Here is a 25,604-nt window from a genome sequence, read left to right as displayed (position 1 = left end):
CCAGCTCTGGCGCGAAACTGGACAAAGGGAAGTGGGTGTAACCACCCCCTCCCAGGTCCCACCCATAAGGCGTGACCTAGCAGGTATCCCAGCCCCCCAGATTAGTATAAGAGTGGGAGTTGGGCCTCAAGACTTTAGATTATCCTGAACCTGCAAAACTGAACAGAAACTCTGGACCTTCGACATTCGACGAAAGAAGAAGACTGAAGAATCTCCCTTGTAGCCAAGGAGTGGCTACCCTGTGCAAACAGGCACCATCAAGAGACTACCCTTTGCTTTGCCCACGTTCTACGAGGAACCGACTGCAGAGCCCGACCAGAGCCTTGACTTCCAGACTTCTCCGACCCTGATCCACATCCACAGCAAAGCTGAGACCCGTGGAGGCGACGAGCGACGTGGGACCGGCTACCTGGAAAAAGTGGCTAGTAACTTAAAGCGCAGCTTCTGAGGTACCCTCGAAGTTGTGCACCGGGGATTGAGAAGCCCCAACCCCAAGCACCATCTGCACCGAAGATCAGCCCCCCACACTCCACGAGTCCTGCGTGGGGCCCTTCAGCATTTTCCTGCTTGCCGCGTCTGTCCGATTGCTTGCCCGCTGGCTAGTGGCCTTTGTGACGACGCTCCCTGAAATCTTCTGCGCTGGTTTGGCTCCTCCAGACTGGCTCCCGCTTCTCTGCAAAGAAGAAGCACCCCAGACCTTCCTGGTCTGCACCAGAAGCAAGTCCTTCGTCCTTCGTGGGTTCCGCTTGCCAAGGCTTGGTGAGTCCTAGTCCAACTTCGACGCCGCCGACAGCAAGAGCCTTCGTGGGACAGCTCGCCTCCTGGTCCTGGTCGTCCTCGACGCTTCCTGGTCCTCCTGGCTGCAGCGACAAGCTTCACCTTCACCTGCAATCTTCACGACATCGCCTGGTTCCTTCCTGGTTCCACGTGGTCACTGGCTAGTGACCTTGACTCTGTCCCTTCTGCTTGCAGGTTTCTTCCCTTCTTGATCCCAGCCTTGGGATCCACCGGACACTCTTCACTGACTGCCTGTCAGCATCTTTCTTCAGGCATCCATAGGAGTCGACGACGAAAACAACGCATCTTCACCCCTATGCACCCGCAGCCTGTGGGCTAGGTAACTTGGGTACTCCGGTGCTCATCAGGATAGTGACTATCCTAGTGTCTAGTTTTCAAGTCTCAACTTCCTAGCTACTCCGGAAGTGTCCTAAATCTACCGTTTTCTAAACTGTACTATTGCTATTGACTTTTACGCATTACGCGTGAGTGTTTCCACTCTGCACACGAATCCCGTGGGCCTCCCACTTCCTAACTAACGCTAGTGTAGTGTAGCCCCAGCGATTCCCTAGGCCTAGGCCTATCCTATTTCCGTGACAGTGGTTCTTATACCACTTACTTAGTATATGGTTTGCGTGGCCCCTAGGGCCTAACTGTATTACTTACCTGTGTGACTTAATGTATGCATAAATAAGACTGTGTTGTACTTACCTCTAATCTCATAAACAGTGCTGAGGGTTTGCTTAGAATAAATACACTTTATTTTATATATATCTGTTGTGGTGTCCTTTCATTTGGTATTCAAGGGATTATATATGGTATCACAGCTGGCTTCACATGCCATTCAGAGTTTAGCCTAAGACTGCTCTTGTCCATGCTACCACTAGGATAGCTGGTCTATAAGGTTGACTTTACAACCAATCACCATAAGGGTATTTGGACTGATATAAGGTGTACACTATAACTAGTGACATCATACATCAGGCCAACTTCTCACACCTCCTTTAGCTCTTCAAAAACGTCATCCGACTCCACAAGCTCTCCTTCTCCTGCCTCTTCCAAAAGGTACCTTTGCTCATCAAGCACCCTTTGAGCCTCCCTCCTAGACCAGATTCTTACAACCGGCGTCGGCGGCGCCGTGTTCGAATCCGACGGCGCCGGTGCCGGCGCCGGCGTCTAACGTTGATCCACAGGAGCAGCCGGCGTCGAACGAGGTCGAGCCGGCGCCGGCGAAGAAGGGTGCGGCGTCAATGTCCTCGGCGCCGGTAGATGCCAAGACGGCGTCGCCGGAAAAAATGGCATGAAGGGGGCCTGTGGATAGGCTTGAGGCACCCCCAAACTGAAGGCCATTGGACCCATCGGACCCGAAGGTGCACCAGTGGAGTACATGGCTCTTGAAAATACCCCGTACATAGCATTTAGATAATGCGTGGGGTCCTGACCTGGTCCAGGGAACGCAGGGTACTGATAAGGCATCACCGGACTCGGGCCAACCGGCACAGACTGTGGAATTTGCGGGGTCGAAAGCTCACCTGGTACTGGAAGCTCCTCAACCGGACCCGGAGACGAAGCCGGAGATGGAACCGGCGTCGAAGATGGAACCGGCGCCGGAGATGGAGCCGGAGCCGGAGAATGAACCGGTGAAGTCACTGGAGAAGAAGGGCCAACAGGTGAATCCGGAATGGGTGAGGGAGATTCAGAGTCCTTACGGCGTCGAGAAGGTGACTTCGACGCCGTACTCTTGTCAGAGTGACGTTGAGAAGAATGTCTCCTCTTCTTTTTGTGCTTCTTAGATCTTGAAGCATGCCCCAAAGTCGACTTCGACGCCGACCTAAATCTCGACCTTGATCTTGACCTAGTTCTTGATTTTCTCCTACCTCTCTTCTCTTTTCTTTTTTCATCCTCGCGATGAAAAGCTTCACTTCTCTCTCCTTGAGAGCCTTGGAGCTCATCTTGTGACAGCAAGAGCATCCATCCACATCATGGTCCGAAGATAGGCACCATACGCAGTCGTCATGTGGATCCATGATGGACATATGCTTTCCACATTCGCGACAGGGATTGAACCCAGACTTCTTTGTCGACATTTTCACAAAAAAAGGACAGAGAAATCCAGTAGAAACACAAGGTAACAGTGAAGCTACAGATAGAGATTCCCGAAATCCGTTGGCGTCGACGGCGCGGAAAAAAAGGGAACTGACGTCATCACGCCGACGAGGTCTTCTTATGGAGCCAGTGACGTCAGCCGAGTCGTGAGCGGAGCCGTGTCTCTGTGACGTCGTCTTCGACCTCATCGGCGTGGACTGCTACAAAAGTTTCCGAATGTTGCTGGTGCAGGGGATATTCACAAGGTGAGGAATCCACTGGCAGATGTATCCATCAGAAACCTGCTTTACCATTCTGAAATGGTTGAAAAAAATTATCTGGATGCTCCCCAGCTCCACTCAAAGGACCATAGTCCAGGAGCTTGTGACTTCAAGACTGGACTACAGTAACATCCTCTATTTGGGGGCAAACAAGGAAGTGATATGGAGACTACAGGTGGTGCAGAATTCTGCTACCAGATTACTTTGTCAGATCCCTAAAACTGCTTCCATCTCTGGCTCTTTGCAAGATCTTCATTGGCTCAAGGTCGCAAACCGCGTTAAATTTAAAGCCTTGAGCTACATGTTTAAGATCAAGTCTCGCACCACCCCTCAATATCTGCAAGACTTAGTGTACACTTACCGACCTCCACGTCTGTTATGCTCCACTACTCAGGAGAATCTCTTGGTTTCCAGGGTTAAACTCTCACGGATGAGTGGTCGCTTATTTGTCTGTCTCGGTCCAACCTTATGAAGCTCTCTCCCCATATCGCTCCGGAATGAAACAATATATGTGAACTTCCGTAAATATTTAAAAACTTGGCTGTTCAACCAATAATTTCCGATTCTCTTGTTCCTTCAGGCTGGCGCTGGGAATCCATTTTTGGGTAGCTGTGTGCCTTATAAAATCAAACTAACATAACATAACAATTCATCTGCGATTAGATTCAGTTTATATCAATTATAATCTCAAATTTCTTATCCCCCTCACACAGTCTGAATACAAGGGTCTCTAGTTATATGGACATAATGAGGCTCTTAACCGTCCCATTTTCTCTGATATATATATATATATATCAATATCTCAAAGAGCCTAAGACTTGTTATATGCCTGTAATAGAAAGATAAATATGATCTTCCACCTCCTTAAAAACTAGAACTGTTCGAAAAAGAAAACCAAGAGAAAAGAACAATAGACTCTCGCCTCCCATAAAACATAAATCAAGAAAAGAAACAAAGGAGGTTAAATAATGTAGTGTATGTGTACCCTAATGTAAAACAGACTAGCCAAACATGACAATATTATTCCAAGTTACGGAATACTATGGCCAATATGTAAACTCTATTTCCGCAAGTAGTGTTCTTCAAGTGCCTTTATAAATTCCCACAACTTCTTACTAAACTCATGTGGTTCAATGTGTCAGATCAGGATTCGTGCAAAGGATTGTGTACCACAATTTGTTAATTTTTGTTATTTTATCACTATGGTATCAAAACTACTGAGTCAAACAACCAAGACAGTATGGATGTCACCTTGTTAGGTTATGTTAGTAAGATTTATTAAGCGTGCGAATACCTGGAGGTGTCTTGACGCTATGATTGCGGTAAGCCCAGCCGAAGCGTCTAGCTCTGAAATAGCCGGGTTTTTAGCTCTTTCCTGAAGATGGTGAGGGAGCTTGCACTTCTTAGCTCCATTGAGAGCATGTTCCAGACCTTTACGGTGCCGTATGAGAAACTTCAGCCGCCCCAGCTTGAGGACCGTATTTTCTGAACTTTCATAAGTCTAGCACCTGTGGAACGTAACTGCCGGTATGGTTCATACAAGGCAAAGAGATTTCTAAGAAATAGTGGTCCTGTGCTGCTCAGTGCCTTGTATGCTAGACATGACTTGAATTTAATTTGTTGTGTCATCGGAAGCCAGTGGAGTCTATGAATTTCCTCGGCTACTGATTTCGTGCTTAAGGACGTTCAGCAGAAGACTTCGAGTTTCTTTATCAGAAAGTGGGAGGCAGAGACAATGGCATTCGTCTGGTAAGATAGTGCTATTTTATTAATAATCAAAACTCCCAGATTTTTTGCCTTCTGAGCTGGTTTTGGCAGTTAACCCATCTCCGCCGGCCACCAGAGGTTGTCCCATCTGGGTTGCAGGTTACCAAAGACTACTACCTCAGTCTTCTCAGAATTAAGTTTAAGACAGTGTTTTCCCATCCATCTATTTATTTCCCTCATACAGTTCTGAAACTGTAGAGTGGGGGAGACTGATTGTTTGTACGCTGCCACCACTATCTGGGTGTCATCGGTGTAAGACTTAAGACTAAAGTCGAACTCTCGGATCAAAGGGGCGAGTTCAGATACGTACACATTAAAAAGGGATGGACTCAGAGATGATCCCTGTGGAACTCTGCACGAAGGACATATGGATCTGATTTATACTTGTCCAAAATCACTGTTTGTCTCCTTCCCTTCAGAAAGGAGGAAAGCAAGGCCAGTGCCGCTCCTTTGACCCACAGCATTTCCAAATCTAGGAGAACAAGGGCGGCCGTGCCCCCTCTGTCCATCACAGTCCTGATCTCCTCAGTTGGCTTAATTAATGCCGTTTCAGTATTGTGCTCGTGTCGAAAACCAAACTGGAGTGATCAAGTAATTTGTTTTCCTGGAAGTATTGGGCTAACTGTTTATTCATGATTTTTTCTACTATTTTGGCTGGAAGATGCAGCCGAGCTATAGGGCGGTATTTATTAGGATACGACACATCCAGATTGGTTTTTTTTTTAAAAGGAGGAGTCTTTCCACCGAGTTGGAAAATTGTCAGCGATGAACATATTGTTGAAACTTTCTGTGAGCTCAGGGCTCACCACCTCCACTATATCTTTCAGAAATGGGGGTTGACACGGGTCAAGTGGGTACCCAGATTTAATTTCTCTAATGTGTTTTTCCACTACCTCAGAGGAAATCTTTGAGAAGCATTTAAAACTATTTCCCTTAGGTTCGGGGTTTAAAGGTGATTTGGTGGGGCTGCAAGAGGGGGTGGCTTCAAAAGCGTCATAGATCTCCTGGACTTTGTTATTGAAAGCTACTGCGATCATATCACAGACATTTTTATCGCTCTTGATTCCTTTCTTCTTAGGTAGAAACAACAGTTTCTCTACTACCCCAAACAGTTCTTTTGAGGTATTTTTGGCTCTCTAAATCTGTTTGATAAAAAAGTCCTTTTTTCCTGACATCAGAAGATTTTTTATTGAGTTAGAGAGGATTTATATATCTCTTTGTCCGCTATGTCATATTTAACTCTCCAGCGTCTTTCGAGTCAACTGCACTTTTGTTTTTCTTTTCGCAGGGAGTCGGTGAACCAGGGGGCCGAAGGAGAGTTCCGATTCCCTGAGGATTTCCGAGTGGGTACTGTGGCCTTAATGGCCTCGTTTAGCCAGTCCGTATATTTAGTGACTGCTAAATCTGGGGGAACATTAAGCAGTGGGCACATTCTGTTCAGATGCGTTTGGAGAATGGTTTTGTCCACTTTGTTCCAGGCCGTGTACGTGATAGAATAGGTTTTTGTTGTCCCTCCCGACTGGGCTTGTGGGACTAAAAAATAAATAATCAAACCTGATTAAAGAGTTCGATTCATAGATCTTTTAGCTAACAAAGCCGGCTGCAACGTCTTACCTGAAATGTTCTCCTCGACAGCCGCATACAGGAAGACCGTCAGGGACGAGGTTCCAGGAGACGCTGCTCTTTCAGCGTCAATGACCGGAAATGACGTACAAATGTCAAGGTCATGACCGGGTGAATCATGCGAGTTGTCATACGAAATCGGACATGAACCCGTGAAACCAGCACTTCCTCTAAAGTCCAAGTAAAAAAAGAGCAGAAAGACAGACTATGATCAAGTAAATACTATTAATTTTATCTGAATTCAGTCATAAGAAAAAGCAAATAAAAATTCAGATAAAAATCAAACGCAGTTTTATATCACGCTCTTAACATCCATATAATTCTAGTTATATCAAGCCACAAAGACCAGTGGCGAAACGTCTTTAGAATATATAACGTGGCCTCAGAAGTTGGTATGTAAAAAGTGTAACAGAAATTAAAATAGTTCATTATGGGCAATTGTACAAGTAACTATGGTTTCAGGAGAAGGCTGCAGTTAAAAGTGTGGGATCAAAGAATAGCGCCCATTATCACATCATAATCAGTGGATAGTGCATAAGCCTATAGGAAACACCTAGAGATGTCATCACTCAGTCCCTTCTTATGGCTATCTATCTTAAAAACTCAACGTTGTTCTCTCCTAAAAAGAATATTGTCCAAGGGGCCCATTTGTATATCATAGTTGGGTATGTCTTGAACCACCCAAACTAGCTAATTCTCTGTTTGGCCTCGCTCTAAGAAATTCCTTGTCTATTTTGTGTTGTTCTTTTTACACCTAATAGTGCTGCAATGTTCAACAATCCTGTTTCTCACTTTACGGGTAGGCATTCCCACATACATCAGGGCACAGGGGCATTTGATCAAGTAAATCACACCACATGAATTAAAATTGGTATGCTTTGTCCGGAGCCAAGGTGTCTTGTCTTCATCCCTACTTCAATCTCTTTGGTTTGTTGTGTAAAAGCACATACGGAGCAAGATCTGCAAGGAAAATGCCCTGTTACAGGGAGGCCACTAAAAAGTGATTGTTGGGCTCTTAGTCCATGTCCAACTCGTGGCCTTGTGTGGACCAGGATGTTCCTCAGATTGTTGCTCCGCGTCAAAGCAAAAAGAGATCTAGAGCCTTTTCTCCTTTATTGAGAATATGCCAGTTTGTTTTCTCAAAAGACACACAATTAATGGACGGAATGCAGATCAAATCAAAACATTCACCCCCAGTCAAGAGATCTGGGTAAATATCCATCATTCTTTTGCCCACCATGCCACCCTAGTTTAGACCTGGCTATATGCAAATCAGTCTTGACCCTGTGCCTCATGGGAACAGTCCAGCCCGAACTGCCAAGCCAGGTCCTCCCTGGACCGGAAACAAGCATCCTAGGACCGGTTTCGGGGTTTCACCCCTCTTCAGCCAGGATAGCTTGATTTCAGTGGCACAGTGAGCCCAGGACTCACGTCTGAGCATACCTGACGCACTTAGGGCGAGAAAGCAAAAGACACACAATTGATGGACGCAATGCAGAACAAATCAAAACATTCACCCCCAGTCAAGAGATCTGGGTTAAATCCATCATTCTTTTGCTCACCATGCCACCCCAGTTTAGACCTGGCTATATGCAAATCAGTCTTGACCCTGTGCCTCATGGGAACAGTCCAGCCCGAACTGCCATGCCAGGTCCTCCCTGGACCGGAAACAAGCATCCTAGGACCGGTATCGGGGTTTCACCCCTCTTCAGCCAGGATAGCTTGATTCCAGTGGCACAATGAGCCCAGGACTCACGTCTGAGCATACCTGGCGCACTTAGGGCGAGAAAGCAAAAGACACTCAATTGATGGACGGAATACAGAACAAATCAAAACATTCACCCCCAGTCAAGAGATCTGGGTTAAATCCATCATTCTTTTGCTCAACATGCCACTTCAGCCAGGATTGCTTGATTCCAGTGGCACAGTGAGCCCAGGACTCACGTCTGAGCATACCTGGCGCACTTATGAATGATGGATTTAACCCAGATCTCTTGACTGTTTTGATTTGTTCTGCATTCCGTCCATCAATTGTGTGTCGTTTGTTTTTCTAGCCTTCTTAACTGTATTGGTCAAGTGACTGTACATAATCACACAGACTATCCTGTCGGTCATATTTTTGGGATATGACTCCAAGAGGGCATCCCTGTTATTACGTGCCCTTTTGGATGATTTATGAATCAAAACCTTTGGATACTGACGGATCTGTAATTCATTGCTCAAATTTGCAGCATGTATTTTGTACTTGTCCATTTCTGTACAATTAACATAAGTATTTGTAAAGCTGACCCCAAACGGGGTATCTTGGAGCTGAATAACACATCTTTATTGTTACTCAACTCAATGGTACTCATTTTAATCGACCTTAGATGGATGAAAGGCTGAGTGGACCCACCGGGATTTCAACCTGTGACCATGAGGTCGAACACAGGCCCCTGCAGTGGATGCATTAGTCCACTGAGCCACCAGATCCGGCAGACAATTCTTCCGCAACCTAAGAAATTGGACCACGGGGGCATTGTTTAATAATGCTCGTGGATGGAAACTTGAATAACTTAGTAAAGAGTTGCGTGCCATCGGCTTTTGATAGAGTTCAGTATATATCTTGCCTTCTTTCGGATATAATAGCAAGTCCAAGAAGGGGAGTTGATCTTTACTGCATTCACAGCTAAAACGAAGATTAATGTCTCGACTATTCAGCCGAGCCATGAAAATACTCAGAGATGGCACATCTCCCTCCCAGATAACCAGGATGTTGTCAATATACCTCTTCCATAACCTAAGGTTCATCTGGAAGGGATTGATTGCTGAGTAAATGTGTGTGTTCTCAAATCCGTGCATGTAAAGGTTTACCATATTAGGGGCACAGGTACTGCCCATAGATGTGCCGGTCACCTCCCAGTATAGCTGGCCTTCAAATGTAAAAAAAAAAAATTCTTTCATCGCAAAACTTGCGCAATCCATAAGGATTCAGCATTTGATCATGTTGAGGGTGTTGTTCTAATAAATTACTGACAGTTTGGAGTGTATCATCTTGTGGAATATTGTATATAACGATTCCACATTATACAATACAAAAATATGTATATTTGGATCAAAAACAACACTCAAGAAAAGTAACCACATGCTTAGTGTCCTGTAAATATGACGCCATTTCTGCCAGAAGTGGCTGTAGGAAACAGTTTACACACAGAGAGGCTCAAAAATAGAGCCTATTCCAGAGAAGATGGGCTGTCCTGGTGGTGGTCAATGCATTTTATGAATCTTAGGGAGGATATAAAATGCTGGTGCTCTAGGATGATTTTGAATAAGAAAATCGACCTCCTCCTTCGTAATCCATCCTGATTTTCTCCCTATATTGACCAGCATTTGTATTTCTCTTTGCAATCTGAATGTAGGATCACGCTGAATGGATCGATAATATTTAGTATCATTTAATTGTCTCAAACACACTGCACGAAAGATCTCCGTGTCCATAATCACAGTGGCCCCTTACTTTGTCCCCTGGTTTTATAGTAATAGCTGGATGACAACTAAGTGCCTGTAGACATTGTGGGGGTTTTCTTAGCTAGGAGATTTGGCGCCTATAGAGTTTGCATCAGTCTATGGTGATGAACAATTCTGGAGGTGCCAGATGTAGGAGAGTAGGGTCTGCTTTCTATGTTCACCCCCACTTTTTGCTTTTGCTTCACTGGTTTTTGACTTAGATGTGGCTGTGGGCCTGCTAATCAGACCCACAGCCCAGCCGTTCTCTCTCTAAATTCACTATGCACTTTAGGTGCATAACCCAATTGGTAAGGATCAACATTTTGGACCCAGGGCATAGGTGTACCCTAGGCCTACCAGGGGCTGCAGCCTGTATTATGCCACCCCTGGCTGGCCTTCTATTATGACACAACTGGCTGATCACTCAGCTGGGGCAAGGTCGTGTACTCACCCCTTGCTTACATATAGACACATGGGTAACCTATCAGTCACTCCTATGGCAGGCCTTAACAATCCTGAAGGCAGAGTGCTTGGTAACATGTGAGATGGTGCTCTAGCATGAGCTGAGCCTGTCTGCAGCTTTAGGAACCATGTCCTTATAGCTGTTCTATGATATCGCCTACCATATACTCTTAAAGTGCCTTATAATCCTCGCGGTTATGGTAACTATGGTTTGGCTTTATCAAAACATGTCGTGTAAGGTGTCTAACACTTTGGAATACTACCCCCACACCATCTCTGGTGGTGAGGATAGTATTCCTCCCTTCTAGAGGGAGAAGACATGTTGAAGACCTACTACCCGGTTAAAGTTAACCAGAGCCCCAGCGTCACAAAATGGACGCTGCTGCCACAGACACGAGTCTGACCTCCTGCTGCTGGGAGACCTTCCAGCGAGGGAGGCTTGGACAATAGGTTTCCTGCCTTGGGAGGTGCTAGCACCACCCTAGACAGGCCTTAGTGTATTGGGGCAGGGAGGGATGAATGAAACGAGACACTGCCTGGGGCACACAAGGTGTCCCATGCATAGTCCAGTTCAAACCGGTGCTGGGGCACTCCAGCCCCAGTCCTGGTGCGAAACTGGACAAAGGGAAGGGGGTGTAACCACCCCCCTCCCTGGTCCCACCCATAGGATGGACCTAGCAGGTAATGCAGCCCCCCAGATTAGTATAAGAGTGGGAGCTGAGCCCCTAGGACTTTAGATTATCCTGAACCTGCATCTTGAACAGAAACTCTGGACCTTCGACATTCTACTATGGAAGAAGACTGAAGAATCTCCCTTGTGGCCAAGGAGTGACCACCCTGGGCAACCAGGCACCATCCAGCGACCGCTGCTTGCTTTGCGACTGATCCTACGAGGGACGGCTGTAGAGACTGACCAGCGCCATGACTTCCAGACACCTCTGAACCAGATCCACATCTACAGCAATGCTGAGACCCGTGGAGGCAACGAGGGAAGTGGGACCGGCGACTTGGGAAAAGTGGCTAGTAACTGACTAGCGCAACTTCTGAGGCTTCCTCGAGGCTGTGCTTGGGGAATTGAGAAGCCCCAATCCCGAGCACCATCTGCAAAGAAGATCAGCTCCCCACACTTCACGTGTTCTGCGTGGGGCCCTTCTGCACCTGAGTTGCTCGACGTGTTGTCCGGTTGCTGGCCCGTTGGCTAGTGACCTCTGTGACGACGAACCTTCAATTTTGCCTTGCTGGTCCGGCTCCTCCAGACTGGCACCCGCTCCCCAGTGAAAGGGAAGCACCCCAGACCTTCCTGGTCTGCGACAGAAGCAAGTCCTCAATCCTACGTGGGTTACGCTTGCCAAGGCTTGTTGGGTCCTAACTCGACATCGACGCCGCCGACAGCAAGAGCCTTCGTGGGACAGCTCGCCTCCTGGTTTTGGTCGTCCTAAACGCCTCCTGGTACCCGTGGCTGCTTCGACAAGCTTCACCTCTTCACCTGCATCTTCACGACATCGCCTGGTTCCTTCCCGGCTCCTGGCTGGTGACCTAGACTCTGTCCCCTCTGCTTGCAGGTATCCTCCTTCCTGATTCCATCCTTGGAATCCACCGGACACTCTTCACTGACTGCCTGTCAGCAACTTTCTTCAGGCATCCATAGGAGTCGACGACGAAACCCAACGCAAGTTCACACCTATGCACCCGCAGCCCGTGGGCTAGGTAACTTGAGTACTCCGGTGCTCACAAGGGTATTGACTATCGAAGTGTCTAGTTTCCAAGTCTCTAACTCCTAGTTCCTTCCGAAGTGTCCTAAAACTCTTAATTTCGAAATACTACTATTTCCATCGACTTTAACGCATTACGCGTGAGTGTTTCCACTCTGCACCTGAATCCCGTGGGCCTCCCACTGCCTAGCAACTGATAGGATAGTGTAGCCCCAGCGATTCCCTAGGCCTAGGCCTATCCTGTGTTCGTGACAGTGCTCCTTATACCACTTACTTAGTATATGGTTTGCGTGGCCCCTAGGGCCTAACTGTATTACTTACCTGTGTGACTTATGTATGCTTAAATAAGACTGTGTTGTACTTACCTCGAATCTCATAAAGAGTGCTGAGGGTGTTTTGACTAGAATAAATACATTCTATTTTTATAATATATCTGTTGTGGTGTCCTTTCATTTGGTATTCAAGGGGTTGCAAATGGTATAACAGCTGGCTTCACATGCCATACAGAGTTTAGCCTAAGACTGCTCTTGTCCATGCTACCACTAGGATAGCTGGTCTATAAGGTTGACTTTACAACCAATTACCATAAGGGTTGTTTGGACTGATACAAGGTGTACACTAGAACTAGTGACATCATATATCAGTCCAACTTCTCACACCAGAGGTGAGGGAAAACACCATTAGCCCTCAAAATTTGACCCTAGGGTCAGATAAAACAAATACTCTCCTCTGCACACGCTCAAGTCATTTGCGAACATTCCTTAATATATCAGTATACAAAGACAATGAAAAGAGTGATCCATACGATTTTAATTTTTTCTTTAATCCACAATGCCCAGCCAACATGCGTTTCGTCGATAGGGGTTAACCCCAAAAATTCTTCAGGACTGTCAGGCTCTTAATCTTCTAATGTACAACTCCTCTCCGCTGGTTCACAACTCTAATTTGGGATATGAGACATGGACCTCAGCGTACTCGCAAAGACAGTCTGAAATGGGCTTACACTAACGGTGACGTTTTGAAATTTGGAATCGACCGATCACTGGAAATATTTTAATCTGGATATAAGGGACAACACCAGAATTTGAGTTTAGTGAATCCCCGGACAAAGTAGAAGTACTTTAAACTTTATGACCAGCAAGGTCGGAATTAGAACCAACGGAGAGAAGCTGTACATTAGAAGATTAAGAGCCCGACAGTCCTGAAGAAGTCGTGGGGTTAACCCCTATCTACGAAACACGTGTTGGCTGGGCGTGACTGCCCTGCTCTGACTCTCCTGCACGGGGTGAGTACTTTGGACATTTCTGGTCCCAAAGTTTATAACTTTTTGCTTTACTCGTCATTTGTGGCTACCAAGACTTGATGGTGCTTCCGCTGGACACCGACCCCCTAGACATCAACATCCGACATGGGTCAGCTTGTGCTCAACTCCTGGTCTTCCTCAGCATCGACTGGTCCTCAAAGCTGCAGCGACAAGGTCGCCGTCTTCACTTCTGAACCTCCTAACATCGGTGGGCATTGTGCTTCTGTGCCTCCTGGTCACCTCCGAGTGGCATAGGCACTGTCCCCTCTGCTTGCAGGTTTTTCACTGGCATAATCCACAATTGGATTCCACCAGAGTCCTTCACAGGCTTCTAGAGAGGCATCTTCTTCTAAGTCTTCCATTGTAGTCTACGGCAGGTTCTGATGTCACTTCACCCCTACGGACCAGGATTCCCAGGTGTCGGTAACCTGGTTCATAGGGCATCCACGGGTGGGGTGGCTCTCCAATCTTCCATCTCCCAAAGGTTTTCCTTGGGGTCCTCTGGGAAGAATCTTATTTAACACTGCAACAGCAACTTCTTCATTGACTTCCAGTGAGCAGGCAGCTGTGTTTACACTCTGCACACAGCCTCCGTGGGGTTCCTGGGTACTTACTTCGGGTTCCTCTGAGTCTTCTGGTCCAAGTCCCGTTCTCCTTTGCAGAAAGCATTCTATTTTCTTAGTATATGGTTTAGTCTTCCCCTGGAGACCAGTGTATATTTGTGATACTTACCTGATTATTTTGAAGTATTCTTGTGTGTATTCATAATTTCTTTGGGTAAGATATATACCAATGTGTTAGTGATTGCGTTGTGTAATAAACAGACTTATTTGTATACAACATTGGTTTTTTTCATCTACTCTACACTGTCGATTAAATGTGGTAAAACAAGCTACTTTACACTCCTTCAAGATAAACCTGAAGGCTGCTCTCCACAGCTACCACTTTGAGAGCTCTATATGGTTCACAGACCATTAAAATCACCATAAGGGCTGCCTGGATTAGGGCAAAGTGCATCACTTGAATACGTTTTGAACTTATATTTTGAACTTCTGGTCCAAACGAAGTAGCTCAGAGCCATCCTTGACGGCGTAAAACCGCTGCATTCTCCAGCGATCTGAATGCTGTAGTTGCGATATCCATTGCACAATCTATCACCTCTGCAGATGCTCTCGCCTTCCTGGAGAATTTTCTTCACTTATGGTTTGCTCTCTTCCGGAAGCTGATCCATATATGGAGCCAGGTCATACCACATCTGTCTGTCATATCTGCCCAATATGGCAAGGGCATTAGCCACTCTGACCAACAGAGCTGACATGGACGAAAAATGCTTACCGGCGTTATCTAGGCGCCTGCCTTGTCTATCTGGAGGTGTGGTAATGGCTGTAGATGGGTTATTGGATTTTCACTGAGCTGCCTGTGAAATGACTAAATCCGGTTTGGGATGGCCCACCAAACAGGCTGGAACATCATCTGGGGCCTTGTATTTCTTCTACAACCTGGATAGTACTGGTGTCACCATCGCTGGTGTTTTTATGACCTCGAGTCCTTCCTCCCATACATGACCTATACTCGGAATAGCTCTCACTGACTTCCTATAGGGCTCCTTAAAATCATATAAGAAACAGTCAGTTTGGGTAGCCAGCAAAGTTAGATCAAATCTTTTTGCAGCTCTCTCTAATAGGTTATGAAAACCATCAATATCCTCTGGTGGTGAGTCAACAGGCACCGGAGAAGGAGAAGAAGAAGAAGGTGTGGGAATGAGGAAGCCATCCCATTCTCTCTAAGCTCTCCTTCCTCCTGATCATCATCCGTAGTACCTGGCTGTTATTGAGGGATTGATAGAGGTGATCTCTGCAAGGGTTCTGCCAGCACAGCTTGACTCCTCTTTGGAGTAGATGGGATAGAGCGTGGACGAGGAACTACTGATGGTATTTCCTGAGGGGTTGGTGGAATTCTTTCTGTAGTCAGCCAGCATGAACTGTAGGTCCGTTAATAAAGAAGACGGCATGCAAACTACCTCCTCCTGATATTCCTGATGGTATTGTTCCTGAGGAGCATAGCCTCGATATTCACTGTATACTTCCTCAAAATCATCTTCCTGACACTTCACGTGCAGCTGGGACAGGCTACTCGCATAGCCAAATAGCCCATCATCCTCTTTCTTGGACTCCTGCTCTTCCAGCAGGTGAGATGGCAAAAGAGGTGTAACCTTGCTAGGTGACGTAATTTCAGGTGTAATTCTCCTAAATCTTGTCTTCTCTATTCTGTCCGGTGTTTTTTCCCCCATCTACGAGCCCGTCGACGAGATCGCCGATGACACCGTTGTCGTAGCTGCAGCCGTTGGAGGTGATTTGGAAACCATCAATGATAGTCTAACCGCCAAAGTCGTTGTTGTCGTCGTCTACCTTGCCGGAGGCGCTGCCGTTGTCGACATTGTCATTGACGTTGATGATACAGGCGTCAATACCATAGTCGACCGTGACAAAACCTTCATCGGAGTCCCAAACTCTGCCGTCGACGCTTTCTTTTGCAATAGGTGATCTTCAACCGTCATCGACGATAGAGGTAGTTTCGTCATCGATGGTGCCGTCGTCGATGTAGATTTCGTCGACGTCTTTACTTCAGGAGGCACTGAAGACGGCTCTTTGAAGGAGTGCCTGATCTGAGGGGGTTTCTTAGGCGGCTCAGAACTTGCCATTTTTGCCCGTTTATCCCCCTAAGCATGTCACTTCCTCTCCTGTTCATGTTTTTGAGGAGATTTTGAGGGACTGCGCCCATGAGAAAGCTTTTTAAGGGCTTTTTCTGGACGCTTCCCGGATGAATGAGCGTGAGGTGATCTTCTCATATGGGATCTCCTGGATGAGGAAGAAGATGCCTCATCACTGTCCTCACTAGATATTACTTCTTTTCTGGCTTTGAGTTTTTGAAGCCATATTAGAAAGCGTCCCTCACGATCCCTTAAGGTTTTACTTGAAAAGGTATGACATACCTTGCAATCCTTTGCCTGATGGTCTGGATATAGGCAATAAATACAGTCCTCATGAGGGTCATCAGTATAAAGCCTTTTCTTGGAGCAGGTAGCACAGGCTCTCAACAGAACCTTTTTCTTCTTTCCCGACATAATTGTGCCTGAGTGATGACAAACCAGCACTGATGTTGGATCCTATAGATATAAATGTTGAAATGAAGCCAAGATTTCTGACCAATTCACTTATAAGAGAAAAACTGAGCAGAGCTCAGAGGAGACTCCCTAGCACAACGTGCGGTAGAAAATCTGAAGGTCTAAAGTTCCCTCAGGGGTGTTCTAGAGGGTAAAGGGTCCTGATTGGCTCAAGGATTATTTTGGGTCTTTTTTTTACAAAAATAGTTATGGGTTACAAAAGTGAAAAGGGCCTAGGCCTACTTTCTGCTTTGTATTGATTTAGCAATGCTTTTTTGATGTACCAGAGACTCCCATCTCCATGACGGGGAATGATTCAAGAATGAGAATATATGAAAATTCCAATACTGGTGTAACTACGGTTATATGCTTTTTGGGTTAGGGTTTACCTGTGACATCTCAACAAGTCAAATAACTGGACTAGGTCCCAACTACAGAAGTGACATCACTTCCGGAGTGGGATAGCTGCCACTTTTTAGTTTGAATGAATGTGTCATTTTATCCTACTCCAATGATTCGCAATAAAAATTGCAGATAGCAAAGTAACTTTAAGTATTATTATCACAAGCATTGGTAAAGGATACTAGGTATGGTTTTAATGCAGTAGTGCATGCAAATACAGGCAAACACAAATTAGGTTTGCAAGTTTGATCGCATTAACTGCAGATCTTATGTTTTTTTCCTAAGTTTGTTGGATCTGCTGTTAGCTTTGTTAGCAAAAAACACAAACAGAATGTGGTCAATGTAACCTGTTGACGGGTACATAAAAATATTTGGTCGAAATATATATTTTTGGGAAAAGATTTTTATCTTTGGTTAAAGGTGCTCTATAATTCCACTCATGGGTAGGACAAGTCTATAAATAGGACTTTAAATGAAAAATTCATGATGAAGAAAATCTTAGTGTTTCAATTTCGGGACCAACACACTACTTCAAAAAAGCCTTTGAGAGACTGAGGAATACAAGACCTCTAGATTAAACATGAAGCAGAAAATGTGCATTGATAGAAAGAGTTTTGGATTGCCGCATCACATCATGCAGTGTTTAGTGCTTCCACAAAATTATTAATATTATTACCTTCAACGAGAACTGATAAATGGGATTGATTTTGTTCAGGTCATTCAGGATGAAGTAAAGCAAAGACGCTCTTTCTGCAGTTGGTCTATAATTCTCTCTGGCTTCATTAATTTTAACTTCTGTAATTTTGGCTTCTCTTACCTAGGAAAAAACAATATTCTCAATCTGTGAAACCTAAAAAACAAATTCACACTCCAACTATTTTCTAATTTCCATTGACCATCTAAACCATTATAAAATTGCAAAATAATGAGGCATCCACAATATCAACCACCACCATATAGCCAAGGTATTTATAAGGAAATGTAGATTTAATATTCTTACCTTTACATCTATATTACCCTGCAACTATGCTGGTAATTAATCATGTGGATTTTATATTTGTATTGGTCAATATTTCACCTCCCCTCCCCCCGTAATCCCACCAGACCAATGATTAAAGGAGCAGACACTACCAGAGGAAGGGTTCATTCATTATAAATCTTCAATGAGCCAAATGTTAATTCAAACTTGGCAACTGTGTTAGGAGATGGGGAATTGCTTATACAAAGGACATTTCTGTTAAAAAGCATGACGGGTAGCCCAATAACAAAGAGAAAAAGCATAAAACAAGAAGGTCTCTGGTACACGAGCCTCTGAGCACTGTTCGGTCGAAAAGATATCTGTGAACCATGGCATTCCTTAAATAAAACCTACAGATTTGAGGCTCACTGAGCTATCCTTAACATTTCACTTATGACGCTGCGTTTACCCTGTTCACGTCAGCCTGCAGAATCTCTGCAGGGCAATAATCATGCAGTTGCAACCAGTGATTATTGTAGGACAGCATCCATTAGTAGGTAATAATGAAGTGTGAAGTAATATTTACCTTAAACCTAAGGCCATCTGTACAATACCAATTTCTAAGATTTTCTTAGGCAAAAAGGACTGAAACCTGAAAATCAAGAAATAAAAAAGTTCTTACTAATGTGGAAACCCTGTGTGAGCCTCAAAGGAACCAAGTACCCTCCAAATTCAGAGTTCGTCTGAGAACTCAATGTCCAAATAGATGCAAACAATACTTGGGATGAAGGGGATGGAAAGTAGGTGAAAGGACACAATGTAGTTTGGGGCTATGGAGAAACAGACAATGGACAATATGACTTTTTGAGTCCAAAAACATTGAAACCATTCTAAAATATATGAGCACTGATGCTGCCATTGATACATAGCACTTTCTTTCTAAGGATTTGCTGGCACCATTTCCAAACGCACATCATTTGAGTGAACACAGAACAAATCTGAATTCAGTTATAGCACTCCATAGCTCTTCATCGCCCGGCAAAGTTGCTGCATTTATGCGCATAGAGCTTTCTACTGATCAAGGCAGGACTGAACTGTTACATATCTTAGGAATATACCCTAAGTCTACAGGTTTAGACCCCGTAGCCCTATACCACAAGGACTTAGCTCACTGTGTTATGTATGAGAAAGGTAGATTTGGTTTACTGCAGACCTGCACTCTGCCCCATTTCACAGGGGAAAACATGTTTTCTAGTAAACAAAACAGTATCTCTCTCAGGAACACAGTGGTATCCAAGACACCAAACGTTCGTACTTGGACTGCCACACTCAAACAGTTGTGCTAATAATGGCACAATGTATGTTGAAAAGCATTTATTGCAGTATTCTATGAATTAGTGTATGGGCAGTGACCACAAAACATATAAAGCCGATTGCTATTATTAGGGTTGCTATGAGAATGAACACAGCCAACATTTCTACCATGTTTCCCAAGAATATGTTTTTTAACTCCTACACTCTATTTTTAGCATTACGCTGAGAGCATAAAATAAACTACCTTTGCCTGTTGAGGAGAACTTGTACCATGGCCCTGCATATCGGCCCTAACGCGTGTCTGTGTTATCAGATTTTCAGCTGGATGAGCAGGATGGGAGGAGGGAGCTCTCTGTCAGCGTAGATCAGCTAAACTTGGCTTCTGTGTGGATGTCCAATCTCGGTCCAGGAATAGAAACCAAGCAGCAATTTGGAGTCTGACTTCCTTCTGGACAGCGCAGGTGCGAAGGCTTCTTTAATCTGAATTGTCAAATCTCAGTGTTTATGTAATTAACTGACCACTCTGTAATCTAAATGATTGTGAATTATAATCGAGGCAGAAGTGCATTGGAAAATCCAGTTAGAACCAGTATTCTTTACATGTGTCCCCTCTGTGCACATATCAGTATACCTGAAATGTGTACTAGACAACCCTGAGATGTACATAGTTAGGGAATCTTAGCCAGACTCATATCTCCCATGTTGCTGCTCAACTAAGGAGAAAATGTTCTTCAATCTGAAAATGTCTTTGTGTCACAAAAACGTGTAAATATTTAATTTAAAGCTGACAAAGGGTAATACCTAAAGTCAGGCTTACACTCAGTATATTTAAAACTGGACTCTGGTTCAGAAGTACCAGTTACTTACCTTCAGTAATGCCTTATCTGGTAGAGACAGTATTTAGCTGCAGATTCCTTACCTTTGAATTTCCCAGGCGTCAGACTGGATCCAGAAGATTTTTCTTTGAGCAATACCCCTGCGCACTGGTAGGTGGCGTCAGTCCGCTCCACATGACCTCGTCGGTTTCATCATCCGCGCCACAATCGAAGTCTGTGTCATCTATATAGGCACCACCTTGGTGCGCTGACGTCAATTATGTAGTGTTCATATTATTTACTGTCACACATTAGTGTACAATGTTATTGGTCTTCTTGGATTCCATGTTCCATTCCTGGCGGTTGTGGATCTCTTGTTGGAACCGTCTGGGAGTGGTTGTTTAAGCTGTCTTCTCCTGAACTAATAAATGTAACCTGAAGTCTACAATTTGCCCATCTGTGCTTACTTCATATTGGCGACGAGCGGGAGTCAAGGAGAAGACAACATTCACTTCTGGAAAGTATTATTAAGGTACTTCGTTTCTAATATCTGAGTTTATGTGCGTGAATGCACCAACGGCTGTATGTGAGATATGTGCTTATGATTGCACCAGCGGCTGTTAAAACCTTAATTCAAGCGCCATCCCACGTAGCTGTACCCTAGTGGCAGAGGCAGGAAAAAAAAAGAGGGAAGTACGAACGCGAGCCGGAGAAGCAGTGTGTTTGCATTTCATTGTCAGTTGAATTGTTCAAGGATGGTCTACTTTACGAAGAGTGGCTGCGTTTGGGAAGTAGCGCTCTGATAGCGCCTGCGGCAGTTTTTTTTTCTATCTAAAAATATGGTTTTCGTGTCAGCAGCGAACATTTAAAGGGAAAAAACGCGCTCTGATCGCGCCCGCGGCAGATTTTTCTAACGCCTGCGGCAGTTTTGCGGCATTGTTTTCGCATTGGATGTTTCCATATACTTTGCCGTAACTACTAACATTTAAAAGTAAACAATTACCTACATTAGAACTCTGCAATCCAACGTGCGGAGCTTCTCTTCCTTCCACCTACACAAGAGAATCATGGGATTCGGAATACCACACTGCATGCTGGGAGCGTGGTGACGTCACACGTCTCCGGCAGCCATCTTAAGTGTTTAGTATTGTGAAACTTCACCGGTGTCATCGTTTTTGGATCGTTTTCTTTCGTTTTTTTAATTCTCCTTTCCATGTCAAAACAACGCTGGATGCGAATTTTACTTCGGTGATCCGCACACCTTTCAAGTAAGAAAAAAACAAAACAATAACAAGCCAAGATTATTTTTTTATGTGTAGCATATTTGGTTGTTTTATTCAAGTTCATTTGTGTGTAATCTACATCTGTGCTTTATACCGCTTATACTGAATATAGTGAGGAAAGTACTGGGCATTTAACAGTATATTACATAGTTAGTTCTGGTATTATTTTACATTTACTTTTCTTTATCTCTACAATGTCAAATTTTTCAGCACCCCCACATTTTTTGCCTTCTGCTGGTGAACCTAAGATGGAATGGGATTTATGGTATCCCATGTTTCTAGCCTACGTGGAAGTATTAGAGGAGGATGGTTGCTCTCCTAAAAGGAAATTAGGGGCCATATGTAGGTAATTCCTATTTACCGATTCCTAAATACCGAATTTTACCGATTCGGTATTTAAGAATCGGTAAATAGAATGTAGGTAAAAAATCGGTAAATTTTACCGATTCGGTAATATTCGTTATTACCGATTCGGTATTTACCGAATCGGTAATAAGGAATACCTTCCTATTCATTCCTATGGGCCTGGATGCCCATAGGAATTAAAGGGATGCCATTCACTATTACCGATTCGGTAAATACCGATTCGGTAATAGGGGGAGAATATTCAAGGGTGGCAGGGTGTCACATTGACACCCTGTTGCACCCCTGAATCGTGAATGTGTGCACATGTATGTCTGCCACATGGCATTTCTAGAAAAGCACAAAATTGCTTTTTAAAAGGTATTCGGTATTTACCACCAACCTGTAGTTGGTAGTAAATAACGAATCCTTAAAACAAAAATGCACTCACTTGAGTGCTCCCTACATAGAATTTAAGGATTCGGTAATTTACCGATTCGGTATTTTACCGATTCCTTTAAATAACGAATCGGTAAATTACCGAATCCTTAAATACAGCCTCTTACATCTCAATTGCCTAAATACCGGTCGGTAACGGGAAATTTACCGATTTTTGGCCGTTACCGACCGGTATTTAGCTACCTACATATGGCCCTAGATCTCTTGAGACATTGTTTATGTGGTCAAGGCATTACAGAATTTGATAATTTGCCTCCTCTTGAAAGCACAGAAGGAGTAAATGTTTTTGAAGTCACTGTCAAAAAAACGAGTATTAGATTTGGAAAGAAAATAAACGTAGTAATGGAGAGATTCAAATTTTATTCTCGCGCTCAGAGAGAAGATGAGTCGATTGAAAACTATGTATCTGCTTTACGTTCTCTAGCCGGTTCATGTGCATTTGATACCATTAATTATGAACAGGTACTAAGAGACCAAATTATGATGAAAACAAAGAGTAAAAAAATAAAAGAAAGGTTATGGTTAGGCACTGAATTGTCATTAAGTGCTGTAGTTAATATTGCCATAGGTACTGAACAATCTGAAAAGTTTGTCAGTGAGATCAGAGGTCAACCTCACACACTTAATGTGAAAGTACAAGACCCCGTAGCAGAAGTATCACTTGTAAAAAATCAATTCACGCCAAAGAGAACATCTTTTGTCAGTAGGAAAGTCTCTGGATTCAAAGACAATAAATTTAGTAATAGAAGAAACCCTGTGATCTGTTATAGATGTGGTAGTTTTGATCATGTGGGAAATTACAAAGGATGTCCAGCATGGAATAACATTTGTATTAAATGCAAGAAAGCAGGTCACTTTGGGAAAATGTGCAGGTCCTTGCAAAAGGTTAACTGTGTTACTTGTGAAGAGGATGAAATCTCTACAGAACTTAATGAATTCAATTGTATTTCATGTGTCTGCGAGAATAAGTGTAAAGGTTTTCCACCTGGCACAATATTGATCGATGGGAAGGAAGTGACAATGATGATTGATTCTTGTGCCTGGTATTCCATTATTGGCAAGGATGTATTTGAGGAATTGTGGGATAGTAGAAAATTACTACCTCCTGATATTAGACCTGGCAGTTACTCAGGGCACAAAATTGATTTGGAGGGATTTATTTGGGCAGATTTGGTTTTCAAAGGAAAAATTTAAAGGTAAATTGTATGTAGCTACCAAAGGAGTTTCCATATTTGGATGGCCTCACCAACAGGAGTTGGGTATAAAATTGGATCCCAATGCTTCACCGCCTGTATATAGTGTTCCTACAGACGATGAGGTATTTGTGCTGAATATAAAAAACATGTTTCCGAGCGTATTTAATGATACGCTTGGAAAATATGTGGATTTCAAACACAAAATTATACTTAAAGATTCTGCTGTTCTTGTGAGGCATAAAGTCCGTAACGTTCCTTTAGCTTATCGCAACAAATTGAAAGACATGTTGGGAGACCTGGTTTCTCGTAACATTATTGAACCAATAGAATCTTCTCCATGGGTTTCTCCAGTGGTTCTTTCACTCAAAAGTAATGGAGATCTTCATTTGTGTGTTGACCTCCGCAGTTTGAATAAAGATATCTGGATTGACAGACACCCTTTACCTAATATACACAAATTGATTTCAACTTTGTCTGGTACTTACGTGTTTTCCACTGTGGATCTAGCCAGTGCATACCACCAAATTATGTTACATGAGGAATCTAAATGCTTAACAGCGTTTATTACACCGGAGGGCATGTTTCAATTTTCACGGATGCCATTTGGGTTAGCTAGTGCTGCTGCCTCTGTCTTTCAGAGACTTATGAAGGATGTGTTGGAAGGTTGTCCTGGTGCAATTGCTTTCCAGGATGACATTTTAATTTTTGGGAAAGATTTTGAGGAACATGATTCTAATCTAAAAAAGTATTGGACAGCATACAGAAGAAAGGCTTAACGCTCAAATTCCCAAAATGTAAATTTAGGAAGGATAGCGTTGAATATCTAGGACAGGAAATATCAAATGAGGGCATCAAACCTAAGCTAGACCATGTAATTAGCATTTCAAAGGCACCTGCACCTACCACTAAGGAACAATTATTTTCATTTTTAGGTCTAACTGAATTTTATAGCAAGTTTGTGAAGAACTATCCTTCAAAAGTATACCCTCTACGTATTTTATTTTTAAAAAATGCTAAATTCGCCTGGAGCGAGGAGCAAAAATTAGCTTTTGAAGCACTTAAGAAAGAAATTAGTTCTGCTCCTTTTTTGAGACCCTTCACTATCGGAGGTGAATGCATCGTAGCAGTGGATGCTAGCAGCACTGGTCTAGGTGCTGTGCTCATGCAAAAGAATTTCGGAGAAGAGTACGTAGTGTCTTATGCTTCAAGATCTTTGCGTGGTGTGAAATATAATTATTCCACGATTGAAAGGGAATTCCTTGCATGTACTTGGGCTGCTCAGCATTTCAGACAATTTTTGTGGGGCACGAAATTTCAATTGAGGACAGATCATAAACCACTAATAAATATGTTAGCAGCTGGGGGTGGCAGTACCCTTACAGCTCGTTTGGCTAGATTAGCTGCCAAATTGCAAGAATACCAATGCTCAGTCGTGTATATTCCAGGCCGCATGAATGTACATGCTGATTGCATGTCTCGGCTACCTTTACCTGATGTTCCAAACATTGTTAAGGATGCAGAGGAATGTGATATAGCCTATACCATAGAAGATGTCAATCATAGTATAAATTCGGAGGCCATCTCGGAGGAAATCTGGGCAAAGGCAATGTCTGAAGATGACATCCTGTATGACGTTGTAAAATACTTACAAGATGGCTGGCCTGAAGAGAGGAAGTTGAGTGGAGAAATTAGTTCGTTCTTTAAAATCAAGGACGAGCTTATGTTTTCACATGGATTTGTAACTAGAGGTGAAAAAATTGTTCCTCCCCGGAAAATCAGAGAACAATTGATTAATCTGTCCCATGAAGGACATTTCGGCATGTCTTGCACTAAGCGACGCTTGAGGGAATTTTATTGGTGGCCCAGTATTGATAGTATGGTAGACAGGTGGGTCAGAGAATGTGCCCAATGCTCCAAGAGTGACAAGTCAGTTAAACCTTTGTCTGCAGAAATTTCTCCCATTGAGTATTCACAAGGGCCATGGAGGAAACTAGGCATTGACATAATTGGTCCTTTGTGTCTTCCCTCTGCAAAACATGTATTTGCTCTAGTGTTGGTAGACAATTTTTCAAAATGGCCAGAAGTCAAAGTTGTAGACAAAATCAACTCCACTCAAGTTATAGAGTTTTTGGATAATATCTTTAGCCGGGAAGGTCTCCCCGCTGAACTTGTTTCG

The 25,604-nt window shown here is 43.9% G+C and overlaps 1 protein-coding gene across 2 annotated transcripts in view; it reads right to left on the bottom strand.

Moving 5' to 3' along the window:
- Positions 1 to 25,604, bottom strand: part of DNAH17 (dynein axonemal heavy chain 17) — a 14,992,541-nt gene that overhangs the window by 2,258,463 nt on the left and 12,708,474 nt on the right. For both annotated transcript variants that reach the window (XM_085617470.1, XM_085617471.1), the window contains one exon: positions 17,738 to 17,878. In XM_085617470.1, coding sequence (XP_085473596.1) covers positions 17,738 to 17,878 — 141 coding nt within the window. The remainder of the gene's footprint in view (positions 1 to 17,737; positions 17,879 to 25,604) is intronic.

Source organism: Triturus cristatus, chromosome 7 (assembly GCF_964204655.1).
Source record: "Triturus cristatus chromosome 7, aTriCri1.1, whole genome shotgun sequence".
Lineage (NCBI taxonomy): Eukaryota > Metazoa > Chordata > Amphibia > Caudata > Salamandridae > Triturus > Triturus cristatus.
The sequence above is the reverse complement of the archived record's forward strand: the minus strand, read 5'-3'. Positions and strand labels throughout refer to the sequence as shown.